General features: G+C 42.9%; 1 protein-coding gene and 1 long non-coding RNA gene across 3 annotated transcripts in view; one reads left to right on the forward strand and one right to left on the reverse strand.

Annotated features, from left to right (window-relative positions):
* LPIN2 (lipin 2) overlaps nt 1-13,132 on the reverse strand; it is a 34,706-nt gene extending 21,574 nt beyond the window's left edge. The window contains exons 1-2 of one of the 2 annotated variants that reach the window (XM_015855251.3): nt 13,008-13,132; nt 1,916-2,116 (exon numbers count right to left, since the gene is read on the reverse strand). In XM_015855251.3, coding sequence (XP_015710737.1) covers nt 1,916-2,107 — 192 coding nt within the window. In that variant the 5' untranslated portion in view covers nt 2,108-2,116; nt 13,008-13,132. Of the gene's footprint in view, nt 1-1,915; nt 2,117-5,910; nt 6,164-13,007 lie in introns of those variants that run through there. The other variant, XM_015855250.2, reaches the window with a different exon arrangement.
* LOC146761795 (uncharacterized) lies at nt 6,315-7,732 on the forward strand. Its single transcript, XR_014943424.1, has 2 exons — nt 6,315-6,550; nt 7,668-7,732. It is a non-coding gene; the product is annotated as an uncharacterized LOC146761795 (long non-coding RNA).
* Nucleotides 13,133-16,667: the final 3,535 nt, after the last annotated feature.

Here is a 16,667-nt window from a genome sequence, read left to right on the forward strand (position 1 = left end):
TTCAACTATATTTCAACAGGATAGACATTTCCCACATTTCTTTTTGCAACTCAGACATTGGTTCAGATTTTCCTTCTCATGAGTTTACAGGAATATGACACTGCACCACAAATCTTCTGCAACTATATAATGCCTTCGCAAAGGGAAAATACTTCTAAGCTCATAAACAGGTTCTTTAACTTACATTCATTGCACAGAATAGAGAGACTACTCTTCCCTATGCATATCAAATATAGGAAAAACAGTGGATTAAATATATATATATTATATATAAAAATTATTTTAATTCCTCTTCCTAATGAAATATTGAACATCCAGCTAAGACCCATTCCAAATTTTTCTAAACAGAATGTTTAAAGTTCAGATAAAATTACCTTATTTTTCAGCAAATTTACTTAACTAATGGTATCTGACTATAGGTACTAAGCCTTGACATTGCAAAATCTAATAGTTGTCAGATAAAAACATGATGGGTTTGCCTTAAGATAGAAAATGCCAGTGGCATTTCAAGCCATATATAGTTTAGACACTTTGGTGAAAAAAAAAGATCAAGTGAAATATTGCAATTGCTATGGGATATTCAGTATGTACATTACTCAAGATCCGGTTTCCTGCCAATGCAAGAGCAAAAATAATCCTTTGAGCCGTAGCTAATATGATATGAACACACATATTCATAGTGACAGTACTGTAACATGAAATGGACAGTCAAATAGGAAGACCTACTTCTAATATTAGCACATAAAAAGGCAAGAATAAAAACCAAACACACTACAACGCTAAAAAAAAAAAAAAAAAGAGAGAGAGAAATCACTATAAACTATAAAGATGGGGCAGTTTCTTTCAGTGTTGTTGTCTTTCTTAGAAAAGCAATATATAAGCCTTAAGCACTATGAACTGTTTAAATCAATCAATCCTTCGGCAGCACACCCACAGGCAACACTGCCGTACACAGTACTTCCTTCTGCAGAACATCCCTCACAGGGATGTAAACTCCCCCCACAATCAGTTCATTTTAGATCAAATTTACAACCCAATCCAACTCACTCCGTAAGCACATAATTACTAAAGTGTAAGCAAAGGAAATGGCAAGATGATCCACTCTGGTAGCTCTGGCTCTCTGGATTGGGAATTGTACCAGGTTCTCTTCCTAATAATCCCATAAGTGAATGAAGTTTCATTCCCAATTTTTATTTGCTTGCAGATATTATTAACTGCATTTCCTGCTGCATATCAACATTAAACAGATAATAAAAGGGATTATTTATGACAGGTCACCAACATTCAAGATAAACTCTATTTGTCCCCAGACATTCTGAAAATAGTTCCTTCAATATCAGGAATCAATTATAAGTTATTAAGCATTTATTTCCCAGGAATCTTGAATAAGTAAATAAATAGTCATATAAACATTTTAAGAGTGAAGTATATATGCTTGTATTAACCTTTTTTAATAGCTCAAAAGCTGTCAAAGCTTTTCTTGTTGGTTTTTCTTCCCTCCCCTCCCCCCGCAGAGTCCTTAGATTCTTCCTTCTTTCCTTCTCGGAAAGGGTAGTCAGGCATTGGAATGCACTGCCCAGGGAGGTGGTGGAGTCACTGATCATGGGAGTGTTCAAGAAACGTTTGGATGTTGTGTTGAGGAATATGATTTAGCCGGGAAGTATTGGTAGTGGTTGGACTAGATGATCTTCTAGGTCTTTTCCAACCTTGATAATTCTGTGATTCTGATTCTGTGATAGATTACCACAGGAAGTTTCACTTTGCATTCCAGAACTCTCAGTCTGTATAGCATATATGAGAAACTGCTCTGTACTTAACCAGACTGCTAATTGGGGGTTGAGAAAAGAAGGAACAGAGGAAATAAGTGAATGCATTGGTATTCCAAACTTTGCTTTGGTCCACTTTCGGAACTTACCACTTTTTCTTTAGAGCGCAGGACACCGAGCTTCCCAAATCGGACATGAAAAGGAGAACATTGGTATGTACCATCCTGCTGCCGGACCACAACCACATCGATGCATCCTGAAAGGGTGGCCTGATTAATGCCTTTGTACAGTTCCTTCACAGTAACCAGGACTTGTCCCGCAAGTTGTCCTACGTAGTTCATAGTCTGAAACTAAAGGGAAGAAGGGGAGGGAAAAAAAGTTAATTAAGAAAAGTTTTGTTTTCTTTTTTAAATTTTAATCAAAAGACACGTGTTACATCATTTAACAATTACTCTGCTTAATGGAACAAGCTTTACACAAACACCTTGAAGCCAACAGAATTTTGAGCCAATTCTCATATTACTACCAGTCTCTGGAGTTATACATAAATTCGCTATTAAGAATGGATTTTAAGAGTGAATTTATTTTGTCACGGAACAAGTAGTAAATGCTTTTTCAACGTAAAGTTACGAGCACATAAAAACTGTTTTGAACAACAATGACCTTCAGAACTTGAAACTGACACAAGAAACTCTTCTACCCATGGTAGATAACAACAGACAATCAAAATTATTAAGACTCTTCCATTAGCTTTTGACTCAATAAAATTTCAGTAGGTGCCACCTATAGCTACAATACATACTTCTCCTTAAAGCTTAATGGAATTTGGAAGTATCCATATTTGAACAGCTGCTGAAGTAGTTTGCTCTGAGAAAACACAAACCTAACAGAAGGATCTTGTTCACAAAGAAAGCCTTGCTATATAAGAGTGGGGAGTTTAGGACAGAACAGAAAAAAAAAGGGAAAATGAACATAAGAAGATCATGATACAATCAAGCTGGAAAGAAATTACTGGATACAGTCATTCATTAAAAAATATTTAAGTGATCTTTTGAATGACTGTAAGCCATTCAGACTAAGAATACAAGGTGAACTACATCAGTTGAAAGGAAATGAAGCCTGAAGACTTCTCAGAAAGTCCCAACTTTAATAGAATGAGGCAGGAAAATCATGAAAGCATTCTAATGGAAACCTAAGTTTCTCTAAGCCTGGTAGGCTTGAGAAGTGTGGAATGGGGGGAAATTCTTCTACAGCTGCATTGTCCTTTAATGTAATTTTAGATTTCTTGTATGTTTATAGTTACACTGGTACTATTATGGCCTCAAGTTCCATCAGGGCAAGTTTAGGTTGGATATTAGGAAGAACTTTTACAGAAAGGGTAGTTAGGTACTGGAATAGGTTCCCCAGGGAGGTGGTTGAATCACCATCCCTGGTTGTGTTTAAGAGCTGTTTGGATGTGGTGCTCAGGGATATGATTTAGTGTAGGGTTGTTAGAGTTAGGGTTCTGGATAGGCTGTGGTTGGACTTGATGATCTTCAAGGTCTTTTCCAACCTGGGTAATTCTATGATTCTATGAGATGCCACAGATGTAAGGCCCTTTTGAATGAATGTAATACACCCTGTGCTACTGTAAAGAAAGCTTGGAAGGCCTTACTGATGAAGTAACTGATGAATTACTTAAACAACAAAAGCAGTGCTGGGAGGAAAAGCTTTTGCACAATACAGTTTTGTTCAGAGGCACTAAGAAAAACATCTTAAATCCAGCTTTAAATGCAATTTGAAACCTTGTTCATGGGCTAATAAAAATAGATAAGGAACAAGCAAATTCCTCTCCACACGACTTGAAAGATGACAGCTTGACAACCTCAACTTTAAAAGACTTTTAAATTAGCCACAGAATGACTTTGCTAGGTAACATGACAGAGAATTTTCTCCCATAGCTTCTGTACAATATGGTTGGTGAGGACAAGAACAGACTGTCAATGAGTGGCTAATAAAATCAACAGAATGGACTCCTAGCCAACAGTATTAGATTAATAAAATTGTTTCCTTTACAAGTAGCTCTGTGTGCAATGACAAACCTGACTGCTCACTCACAACACTGCAGCTCACTTGCCGAAAAGAGAAGGCCCTGCTTCAATCCTTCCTCACTATCCCCTCTTAATAAGCTCCCTTTTACCTCACACAGCTGGCAAGAAGATACTCAGTTCTCATCTTCTTGTTTCAATAGTGAGTAAGCCTGCTCTGCTCACAAAGAACGTGACAAAAACCACATCAGTGTGAGGCCCACAGCAGCACAAGGGGTCCCTATGGTGCTGACTTTCATGAAAAACAAAGATTTTAAGATGCCAAGAATAAAAAATAGACACCTTTTGACACAGCATGCAGTTCATATACTATAATTCAAGGAACAGGACTCAATAAATTAGAAATTAGGAATTCCCTCTCACTTCAGCAGCGACTTCTTTAAAGATGACAATTTCACACTAAACATCAGGAACTGAGTTCACTCAGTAGATGCTCTGCTATTCCCTCACTGATACATACTTGACCTCTCTGAACAACAGAAAATCACCCCCCAAAGCTGTAAGACTAAATAATTTGCCTATTGTAGATACATTCTTGCTTTCCGATTTGGAAAGTTATTTCTTCCAGAATCTCAGTTACATTTACATAGCTCACAGCACAACATGCTTTCAGAATTACCACTTATGTGTGACATAAGCCTCACTTATGTATGACATATGAACTTCTGAACCTACTAAGTACTGAAAACAATGGCTTATAAAAGGCTTCTTTCTTTGTAAGGAAGTGTTCACACAAGCACTGTCACATACATATATATATATATATATACACACACACATATATACATACATATATATATATATATATGTATGTATGTATGTATGTAACAGTATATATATATATATACATATGTATGTATGAAAGCTAGTTGGAATGGAGGAAGGGATCTAAACTACACTGCTCTATGTTATAACAAAAGTGTTTTTTCTGTTGTATGTTTTACTTCATGCAGCAAAAACCAGAAACTGAAACTGTAGGCAGGCGGGGGGAGGAAGGGAGGACACAGAAGTAAATACAAAAGGAAATTGCTACTTTGGAAGTTCAAGAGCTAAATAAAAACCTGTCTCCTCCACTAAAAAAAATAGACAAAGCCCTTAAGTTCACCCTGAGTATGTTGGTTGAATTCCTCATGCTACAGGAATGAGAAACAGAATGGCTCTCAAAAGTGATCGGGTGGTACTATATGTCAAGTTAAGTATTTATTAAGTATTTACATATTCTACATAACAGATAGCTGAATTTGAAGAATTCACAACCCAGGGAATGTATATATTTGCATAATTGTGTGCCCCGGTGGTGCAGTGGTAGGAATGCCGTGTTGCAGCACTGGGGCCTGGGCTCGAATCCCCCCTGTGGTGCAAGTGGTAGAAGTGCCGCTCTGCTACACAGGGGCTCGAATCCCGGGGGTTGGACTCAATGATCTCTAATGTCCCTTCCAACCCACACGAGACTGTGATACTGTGATAATTAGAGTAGGAAGCTTTGTAGGAAGGAATTATATCCGTGTACCATTATAAAACAGAAGTCATTTTGGCTGCTACAAAACCAACAGGTCTTCTTGAACAACTTCTTTTATGTTGTACAGGAATACTCATATACAAAGGAAGTGACTTCAGATGTGGCTCTGGGCAGCCTGGTCTAGTAGATGGCAACTGTGCCCACAGCTGGGGGGTTGAATCTAGATGATCTTTGAGGTCCTTCCAACCCAGGCCATTCTATGATTCTATGATTTTAACTATTTTAATTAGAGAAGGTATTTTTCAAGAGTTTTACTAATTTGTACTCCAAACACCAGTGGAAAAAACATGACCACATGAAGCAGAAGCACTGCAGCACAAAGTCTACTTGACAAAAACAAGCTAGCAAGCCAACAAAGAAAGCAGAGCAAAGCAAACCTGTCTTTGCTCCTAAGTATAGGTTTTAACTCAGAAGCCAGGCCAGCCTGCTCAACACCCAATTAAAGTATTCCTTGTATTAGTAAATACAGACTACTAATTTTGTAGATATTTTAACTATGCTGCAGGCACCCATCATTAGCAATAAATGTCAAACTCACCAAGATTCCAGAAGGAACCCTCTCATGGGCAGAAACACTTGTACTGAAGTCATCTTCAAGATCATATTTTTCTGAGAAATTCATCTCAGAAAGCAGCAATTTAACTTTCCAAAGCACAAATAAATGTGAAGTTCACAGCCATATCAGAATGCTGTACCAGCATTTCTTCTCCATCCACAGAGGGATAGAAGAATTACGCAAAACTTCTGGTCTCCTACAGAAAGCCATTTGCTATACTTTCCCACGCAGCACTAAGGTTAAAAAGGAAGCGTTTCTTTAAGAAACCTCACATAGAAACTCCTACACCAATAGGCTTTGCTTGAAATGTCACAGCCCCCTTGCACTCTGAGATAAGCAATAACACAGACAGACTTTGCCATATGTTTGCACTGATAGGTAATGATCTTCTATGACGCTTAGTCACGTGGCCGTAGCTGAGGCTCCCACGAACGGCAGCAGGGATTTGGTTAATGATTCTCGGGCATTAGTTCACTTGCAGACTTTCTGACCTCTGTTGTAACTTCGGCACCTGTAGTGGTGTTCAAAGTTCTACTCAGCCAGCAGCATTCAGGAACATCAGCTGCCTCCCTGCGCCTGCTCCCTTCACTGATCATTTCATCTGGCTGACTATTCAAGTTTGGTATGACAAGTAGGATGCTAGTTCCAAGCTCAGCTATTTGTGGGCTGCTCGTCACCCTTTTTTGTAGTAGCACTGTAGCAGGAAAGGTAATAGGCAATAGTCTCGTGTGGGTTGGAACGGACCTTAGAGATCATCGAGTCCAACCCCTGGGATTCGAGCCTCTGTGTAACAGAGCGGCACTTCTATCACTTGCGCCACAGGGGGGCTTCGAACACCCTAATAGCTAAGTGCTATTAAGCTTATACTAAAGCACATATCAAAATAAATTATTTTCCTTCTCAGCTCTTTGTGAATCCATGCAGCTTCTCCCATTGCTCATTAATCACAATACCTGATAAGAAGTATGACTGCATTTTTAAATGATTCTTTCCTACAGCAAGCTTTATGATATAGTCGATTGTATTAATTTAGTTTTATAGCATCCCAGAAATACAGTATTATTTTCACCTACAGAATAGAAAACAAAGTTCAGAAGATTAAGATTTATTTAAGCCAAGTTAAAACTTGACTTTGCAGCGTTTCCCAGGTGAACCTCGTGAGGTTCAACAAATCCAAGTGCAAGGTCTTACACCTGGGTCAAGGCAGTATCCACTATCAATACAAGCTGGGGGATGACTGGAGCACCTCCCCTATGAAGACAAACTGAGGGAGTTGGGCTTGTTCAGCCTGGAGAAAAGAAGGTTGCGGGGTGACCTCATTGCAGCCTTTCAATACCTGAAGGGAACCTACACCAAGAAGGGGAGTAAACTCTTCGAAAGGGCTGATAATAGCAGGACAAGGGGAAATGGATTTAAGTTAAGAGAGGGAAGATTTAGGTTGGATGTTAGGGGGAAGTTCTTCACTAGGAGAGTGGTTAGGCCCTGGAACAGGCTGCCCAGGGAGGTTGTGGATGCCCCGTTCTTGGAGGTGTTCAAGGCCAGGTTGGACGGGGCCCTGGGCAACCTGATCTAGTAAATGTGTATGTTTGGTGGCCCTGCCAGGCAGGGGGGTTGGAACTACATGATCCTTGAGGTCCCTTCCAACCCGGGTCATTCTGTGATTCTGTATGTGATTCTGTGTGAGGCTGGATCAGACCCTGGGCAACCTGATGTAACTGTGGTGCCTTTGTTCATTACAGGGAAGCTGGACCAGATGGCCTCTAAGGATCCTGTGATTCTATAAAAACACTTTGTATATTCAAAACATTTCTTCCATAGGCTACGTTTATATCTGCAAATTGAATTTACATATCCCAGATGATGATTCAAAGGTGGGGAGGGGGGGGGGTGACTGCCAGCCAAAATTACATCTAAGCAATTTAATTGTACTGTGTGGGAACTGTACAACAAGCATGGCCAGAAGACACTGATAGGGCTCCTCCTCAGCTTTTATCAGTGCACATTATTCTTAGTTCCAAAAAAGGAGACAAGCAGTAATACTACAGAGAGGCATTGATGAGAACACGAAAACAAAACATTCACAGATCAAGGTAAATCTGCTGAGAGAATGACTGAGGCAAATATATCCTTTAATTAAGAAATCATAATACATACAGCAAGCATGGGACAACCTCTGCTCACATCCTACATCTCCCCCCTGTCCCCACATTCCAAATAACACATCATTCTGACATGGAAGAGGTCCTTAAGATCTTTGGAATCTTAGAATTCCAAAGCATTTCTTCATTTTCATGCACTTCTAATGCTTAGGCTATAAAATGTAAACAAAGCGGATGAATCCCTGATTCTCCTATAGAGGTGACAAAACACAGACTGGAGTCCCTGGAAGTGTTCAAGGCCAGGTTGGAGGGGGCCCTGGGCAGCCTGGTCTAGTATTAAATGTGTGGGGGGGGGCAAGGGAGGTGGAGATTCATGATCCTTGAGGCCCCTTCCAACCCAAGCCATTCTGTGATTCAACAAAAGCAAAAAGCAACAAAACCTTCTGAAGGAATGAGAAGACTTATCACGAGTACCATCAGCATGGAACGAGAATCCAAGCAGTTAAAGATGCTAGAGAAACACCCACGGGATAACAGTAATAAGGGATGCACTGATGCCTAAACTGGTGGTTAAAAATGGGTAAAATCAAGTGTCTGGCTTTCCATCTCCAACACAAAACAATAAACTCAGTTTCTGCAGGTTCTCCTGTTAGACAGGCATTCAAGCTACAATATTTTTCAGTTACTTAAGTTATTTTTTGATCTCTGAGAAAATAAAAGGGGGGGGGGGGAGGGAGTATGAAAGAAAGGCCACAATCTGCAGGGTCCTGTCTGTTCTGTAATGTGTCACCAGTTATATCTCAATAACTTAATAACAATTATCTGATTCCAGCACTACAGCATCTTTCCTTTAGTAACTTGAGCTTTCTACATCTTCAAGAGCTTGCAAAGCAAGTTTTATTGATACATACATACATAACACAGTAACCAAATTTTCTGAAGAGAAAGTCACAGAATCACAGAATGACCCAGGTTGGAAGGGACCTCAAGGATCATGTAGTTCCAACCCCCCTGCCTGGCAGGGCCACCAAACATACACCTTTACTAGATCAGGTTGCCCAGGGCCCCGTCCAACCTGGTCTTGAACACCTCCAAGGACGGGGCATCCACAACCTCCCTGGGCAGCCTGTTCCAGGGCCTAACCACTCTCCTAGTGAAGAACTTCCCCCTAACATCCAACCTAAATCTTCCCTCTTTCGACTTAAAACCATTTCCCCTAGTCCTGCTATTATCAGCCCTTTCGAAGAGTTTACTCCCCTCCTTGGTGTAGGTTCCCTTCAGGTATTGAAAGGCTGCAATAAGGTCACCCCGCAACCTTCTCTTCTCCAGGCTGAACAAGCCCAACTCCCTCAGCCTGTCCTCATAGGGGAGGTGCTCCAGCCCCCTCATCATCTTCACGGCCCTCCTCTGGACCCTTTCCAATCCATCTCATTTTTTCCTTAAAGTAAGAGAAGCTGATGAAGCTTTCCCTGTATGCTTTTAGAAAGCTCTAATTATTTCCCTTATGAGCAACCGTTATTTGTCTACACTCCCCACTGGGAGGAAGAAAAGCCTTCCATGCACTGCTCTGCCTCAGGTGTATTTACTCTTTCTTCTGAACCTCCGGCATTTCAAAATCAAAGCGTGTGTATTCAAACAAGAAAAGCATCCTATCACAGATATCAGTGTTATTTTATTAGAAAATCAGGTAAAAATACTGAATTCCCCCCCCACACACACAGGTATGCACAGCATGAGATATTGGGAATCATAGAATGGTTTGGGTTGGAAGGGGCCTTTAAGATCACCTTGTTCCAACCCCCTGCTATAGGCAGGGACACCTCCCACTACAACAGGTGGCTCACAGCCCCATCCAGCCTGGCCTTGAATGCTTCCAGGGAGGGCAGTGACTCAGGACAACTTCTGGTTGTGTGCCATCAAAGCTACTGCAAAGCTGAAAGACACTGATAACAACAAAATAGTTCACAAGGGGAAGCTAACTTCCTTCACTTGGAAATTCCCTCAAATATAAACAAAACAAATAGTTATGCTTCTATTTTTTTCTAATGAAAGGACAACCACTAATCCTTCAAATGCACAGGGAAGTTCTGACTTCAAATATGAATGTGCTCTGGAATGAGAGCTGCATATTAAACCAGTCTGGCTGCACCGATAGAAACATAAGCCCCGATGTTTGTAACAAAGGAGAGTAAGAAGTAAAAGGAGTGAGAAGTGCTTCCCTACATAGCATAGATACATTTATAAAGTATAAATATGCAATATTTGTGCTACTTTCCAGCTTTGGAAGCACACACTCGGTGACTGGCTAGGTAGAATAGCTTGTTTGGAAGGGACTGAGCTCAGGAACTGCCTGAGCACTTCAGGACTTAGGTTGATAAAAATTTAGGTTGGATGTTAGGGGAAGTTCTTCACTAGGAGAGTGGTTAGGCCCTGGAACAGGCTGCCCAGGGAGGTTGTGGATGCCCCGTCCTTGGAGGTGTTCAAGGCCAGGTTGGACGGGGCCCTGGGCAACCTGATCTAGTAAATGTGTATGTTTGGTGGCCCTGCCAGGCAGGGGGGTTGGAACTACATGATCCTTGAGGTCCCTTCCAACCCGGGTCATTCTGTGATTCTGTGTGTGTGACTAACCAAAAGCAAGAGGCACGTTATTGAGGGCACTGATCAAACTCCTTGAACACTGCTGGGCACAGAACACCAACCACCCTACTGTGAAGCCAGTTCTGGTGCCCAGCCTGACCCTCCCCTGGCAGTTCTGCACTGTCTTCCTTCTGCCATTGGTTCCCTGTAGCAGAGACCAGCACCTCCCTCTGCCTCCCTACAGAGCAGAGAGGTCAGAAGTTCATAGAAGCGCTCCTGATCAGCACAAAATACAGACGTCATTGTGATACAATATGCTACTTTGTTACACTAGAATTTGCCCGGTACTGCGGGAATACATCTAATCCATATACTAATGAAGCAAACTGTCGTCACAGCTTTGTATAAACCTGAAAGGTTGGTTTTTTTGTGCATACATTTAGCATTGAGCAGCGGATCTCACATCAGAAGCGATCCTTTCATCTCTCTCAGACAATTACATATAAATTGCTTGCAATTCATATATCTATATCTATATATATATATGCAATTTCTATTTCCCCATAAATGATCCTGAGCTTATATGAGCAGAAAGGAATGCTGTAAGTACATGGAGGTACTGGAGCAGGTCCAGAGAAGGGCAATGAGGCTTGTGAAGGGCTTGGAGAATCAGCCCTACAAGGAGAGGCTGAGGGAGCTGGGGCTGTTTAGTCTGAGGAAAAGGAGACTGAGGGGAGACCTTATTGCCCTCTTCCAGTACCTGAAAGGTGCTTACAGTGAGAGTGGGGCAGGTCTCCTCTCACTGGTGACAAGTGACAGGACGAGGGGAAATGGCCTCAAGTTGCACCAGGGCAAGTTTAGGTTGGATATTAGGAAGAACTTCTTTACAGAAAGGGTAGTTAGGTACTGGAATAGGCTCCACAGGGAGGTGGTTGAATCGCCATCCCTGGATGTGTTTAAGAGCCGTTTGGATGTGGTGCTCAGGGATATAATTTAGTGTAGGGTTGTTAGAGTTAGGGTTCTGGTTAGGCTGTGGTTGGACCTGATGATCTTCAAGGTCTTTTCCAACCTGAGTAATTCTATAATTCTATGAAGTAGGGAGGGAGGACGAGATGTTCTCAGCGTTGCAATGCCAGAACATTTCCCATCCATGTTTTCCTCGTATAGAATAACAAACAGCTAAGCTAATATTTTGGCTTGTTACAAAACTAAGTACTGAGAGAAAGACAAGTTCAAACACCACCTCTTTCGGAGGCCATTAAAGAAGACAAACCATTTTGGTATGCCTAACTGAAAAGCTATGCTATGAGCTAAACAAGGAACACTATAATTGCTTACTACAGCCCTTCAGCACTACCTGCTCTTACTGTGATTACAAACAGAACCACATAAAGAAGTACCTCAAACTCCTCCAGCAGTCTGAGTTTACTGATAAACTTCTTACAATTAGTTTATCACTTCTAATATTCGATATTGATAACAGTGATCCCTGGGTATGTTTAAAAACCATTTTGATGTGGTGCTCGGGGACATGATTTAGCAGAGGGTTGTTAGTTAGGGTACTATGGTTAGGTTGTGGTTGGACTCTATGATTCTAATGTTTCACAGAATCCCAGAATCGTAGGGGTTGGAAGGGACCTCTAGAGATCATCGAGTCCAACCCCCCTGCCAAAGCAGGCTCCCTACACCACGTCACACAGGTAGGCGTCCAGGCGGGTCTCGAATATCCCCAGAGAAGGAGACTCCACCACCCCTCAGGGCAAAACGTGTCTAACCTCACTCATTTTCCCCCTTTCTCATATTTTGCTGACATCAGAAGCTCAGTATCCAAAATTAGAGAGAGAAGGGCAAGGGGAAGAGATATGCAGCACTGTCTATCACCTACTTCCTCTCTGATGGGCTCCTAACAAAACCCTTCTTATAACAGCAACGAGATTCTGTTTACAAAAGAAATAACTGTGTAAACGCAAAAGGTACATGAGACAGGTATGCACGTCGCATTACTTTGCTGGGCTGATTTAAGCAGCACTAACTCCGTTATAACCACGGACGTCTCCAACAGGTCCTGGGCAAGGACGGGGTGAGGGGCAGCGTTGTTCACACACCCCACAACAAGCTGAGATGGGCACTTGGCAAAAAAACTCAGGCACGCACACACACACAAAGGCGGCAACGTTCCCTCCATCAGCCGGGATAAACACGGCACCCAGCACCATCTTTAACCTCAACTGCTCCCATGGGATGGCGGCACCGACCCCTCCCGCCCCTCAGCTCCGCTCCCGAGGCCTCCACGGCCACACCTGGCCGCCGGAGACCGGTGACAGGGGTTCAACGGTCGCCGCTCTCTCCCCCGCCCCCTCGTTCTGCCTGAGTTGAGCCGCCCTCCGCCTCATCCCCGCTTACCTCCGTTGAGGCCGGCGCCGCTCCCGGCCGGATGAATGGAGGGAGGCGGACGGGGAGAAGCGGCGCCGCGCACCGGAGCCAAATGCGCCAAGCGGCGGCGGCGGCGGATGGCGCAGCGCGTGCACGCGCACACGCGCGCGCTCCCGGCGGCTGGTGGCGCGATGCGCGCGGCCGCGAGAACCGGGGTTGAGTTTGAGCGGGAGGCGGAGAGTGCGCGCGCCACCTCAGCGGCACCACGTGACCGCGGATGGGGAGGAGTGAGCGTGCGCGGGGCGGGCGGCCGTTGCTGAAGGGCGGCGGCCATGTTGGGTGTGGGGCAGGGCTGGCAGCGTTCTGGTTGCTTGGCGCCCAGCTTGGGGTCTGAGGCGTTTCCTCTTGGCAGCCACGTCTTACAGTTGGTTTCTCGTGTCGGAGAAATTGAAAAATAAGCACTTTAAAAACAAACACTTCCAAACACTTAAAAACAAACGCTTTAGAAGAGAAGGTTGTGGGGTGACCTCATTGCAGCCTTTCAATACCTGAAGGGAACTTACTCCCAGGAGGGGAGTAAACTCTTCAAAAGGGCTGACAATAGCAGGACACGGGGAAATGGATCCAAGTTGAAGGAGGGAAGATTTAGGTTGGATGTTAGGGGGAAGTTCTTCACTAGGAGAGTGGTTAGGCCCTGGAACAGGCTGCCCAGGGAGGTTGTGGATGCCCCGTCCTTGGAGGTGTTCAAGGCCAGGTTGGACGGGGCCCTGGGCAACCTGATCTAGTAAATGTGTATGTTTGGTGGCCCTGCCAGGCAGGGGGGTTGGAACTACATGATCCTTGAGGTCCCTTCCAACCCGGGTCATTCTGTGATTCTGTGATTCCGTGGTGGTTGGTGGACCCTGTACATGGCAGGGAGTTGGAACTGGATGATTGTTGTGGTCCTTTTCAACACAGGCCATTCTGTGATTCATCCCGTCTTGAGCGTCTCTCATTGAGTCCTGATGAAAGTTTTCCTGGTCCCCAGGATGCCCTGGAGCTGTCATGTTTGTTTGTTTATGATGGCTTGGAATAGCAAAACCCAAACGTGTCCAGCAGGCCAGGTGTGTGTGTCAGGCCAGCAGCTGCCCTACCCAGCTCTCCTGTGATTCACCCCCTCAGCCAGTGTGGCTGCTGCCTCCATTATGTGTTAGTATTGATTTGACTCAGACTGTTGCCCGGAGGCCCCAGTCGACAGTGAGGCATAACATGTACTGAAATAGGGTGATATGCTCACCCTTAACCATCTGCAGTGTAGAGAAGGGAGAAGAGAGGGAAGGAGAGCATAGCTTGAAATACAGCCCAGGTCTGCCCTGTGTGAATTATCACAGACTCATAGAATCACCAAGGTTGGAAAAGACCTAAAAGATCATCCAGTCTAACCATTCACCTATTACTAATAGCTCCCACTAAACCATGTCCCTCAATACAACATCCAGTCTTTCCTTGCACACCCCTGGGGTCGGTGACTCCATCACTCACCATTGTTGCCTGTTAGTTTTTTTGTTTTCTTTTCTTTACCAATTACTTTCTCATCTACTGACTTGATTTTGATTTTGCTCCTCCCTTGATGTTAGAGCCACTTTGGGCTGTCACATATATCTGATATAATTGTCACATAAAAAAAAGCAGAGTGATTAACAGAGCACTCAGTGCAACTGACGGAATGCCTTGCAAGGGCTGCAGAGCAAAAGTTGAGTGTGATAGTCCCTATATCTCTAAAAAAGTCTCCTTGGAAACCTTTTGTGCCAGTCCTACAAACAGATAAGAAGGTCTGTTTATTGATCCGTACAGCCTGGTACAAGCTGCCTAAAAGATTATAGTCAGTTTGCTTATTTGCAAATAATCCCTTTGAGCACAGAGCTAAAACATCTATCCCCACGCTGCTTGCAAGCTGTTTTTCAAAGCAAGCAGTCCATGGAAGAACACACAAGCACAGAATTACATGGGCAGGGTGACTGTATTATATAGAGAGGTGTGATTTCACACCTGTCCATTTTGATTATGTTGTCACATTGTAAATGCAGAGTCAGTCTTGGAACACTTTCTAGGACACTTGATACATGGATGCAACACAAATTAATGGAGCAATTTTCCACCCTTCAGTGCAATCATGTTCCAGTTGCAGCAGTTTGCTAAAGGTGCCTCCCATTTTATTATAGTGTCATCATAATAACCTATCTTAGCACAACATCTGCTACAAGCACATAGTCTGTGCTTCAGTTAAAAAAGCAAAGCATTTGCAATAGGTCATTTCCCTTCTTTACTGCGTTCCTTACCTGGCATGTTAGTTCCTCAGTTTGTGAAGGAAACCACACCGGCAGTTACTCTAGCAATATTTTTGTTTCTGATCTTTATCAGTCAGAGCAGCAAGTGATTTTTCAGTTGAGGGAGTTCTCCTCAGACAGGGCAGTTTGTGGGGAGATAAGGGAGACTGATATTCTCAGATGTCCTTAAATATCAAATTGAAAGTAGACCCTGTTATGAAACTAAGCATAATCCAAAAGCAGGTGAGCTTCTTAGTTGGGCTCAGTCAGCATAGTCAGATCAAGGCTCAGCCGAGCAACATTTCTCCATTCTTTGTCACTCAGGCGTTTCACAAACTATTTTCTGATTTGGATATGATAGAGATCCTTATCTGTGTCAAAATCACAACCTAATTAAGTAGGAGTTTATATGTTACTGTCATGTTAGTGAGAGTGATGAAACATTAAGTGGAAATGACTCCATCAAATAGGATGGATGGTAGAAGACAGCAGCTAAGAAACAGAAGAGGAAAGATGTTGTGCTTGAAAATGTGCAGAAGAGTAAGATTACAGGACAGACATCTCATGTAAAGAGGTGGGAACTGAGACAAGGAGGGAAGTCTACGTAAGACTGCAGATGAATCTGGTGCCTTCCTTCCTGTCCTGGCTTTCAGCCTCTTCCCCTCCCTGCCTCACCTTTATCTCCAGAAGCACTTGTGGAACAGAGAAGTTTCTCTAACATTTTTCTCTTTGCTGCTTTTATTGCTCCTTTCCCTTCAGTTCTTAAAACTCACTGTCCTTTCAGCAGCACAATTTGCTGTATGGAAAAGTTTTTTTGGGGGAGTCCAGTCAGTACAAGTGCAGTTTAAATGAAATATTGTCCATGCATTCACTTTCTTTCCAGAGACACAGAGCAGAGGCCCACCCTCAGCTAATTGCTCTAAGGATGACCTCACTTTGCAGCTTGCTGCTTCAAATACTATCAGTTTATTATGATTAATCAGTCTCAGACGACTGAAAGATCTTCCTTAGTAACCGGCAACAAATCCAGCACTAATACATAGAACTCAGAGACATGTAGAATCACAATGTCTGCAGTGCTGTGCAAAGCCTAGTGTTTGCATCTTTTATTTTTGGAAGTTGATTAGATAATAGAGCTCATGTACATCAGTTTCCCGCTCTGTTAAATACTAGAATAAAGGTTTATTATATAGTTATAAATTACAATGTAAAGAATATTCCGGTATGTTCCAGACTGCTGGAATGGTACATATAGATGACAGACAGATTTGATCCAGAAGTGGACTTTCAGTTGGTCACTGCGGCCAGTGTCTGATTTTAACTATAGCCAAAATGTTCTGTGTTTGGTAGGAGATTTTATTGCTTCAGAAGTAATTTGCATTCT

This window comes from Coturnix japonica, chromosome 2 (genome assembly GCF_054131305.1).
Source record: "Coturnix japonica strain WE chromosome 2, WE-NBRP24, whole genome shotgun sequence".
Classification (NCBI taxonomy): domain Eukaryota; kingdom Metazoa; phylum Chordata; class Aves; order Galliformes; family Phasianidae; genus Coturnix; species Coturnix japonica.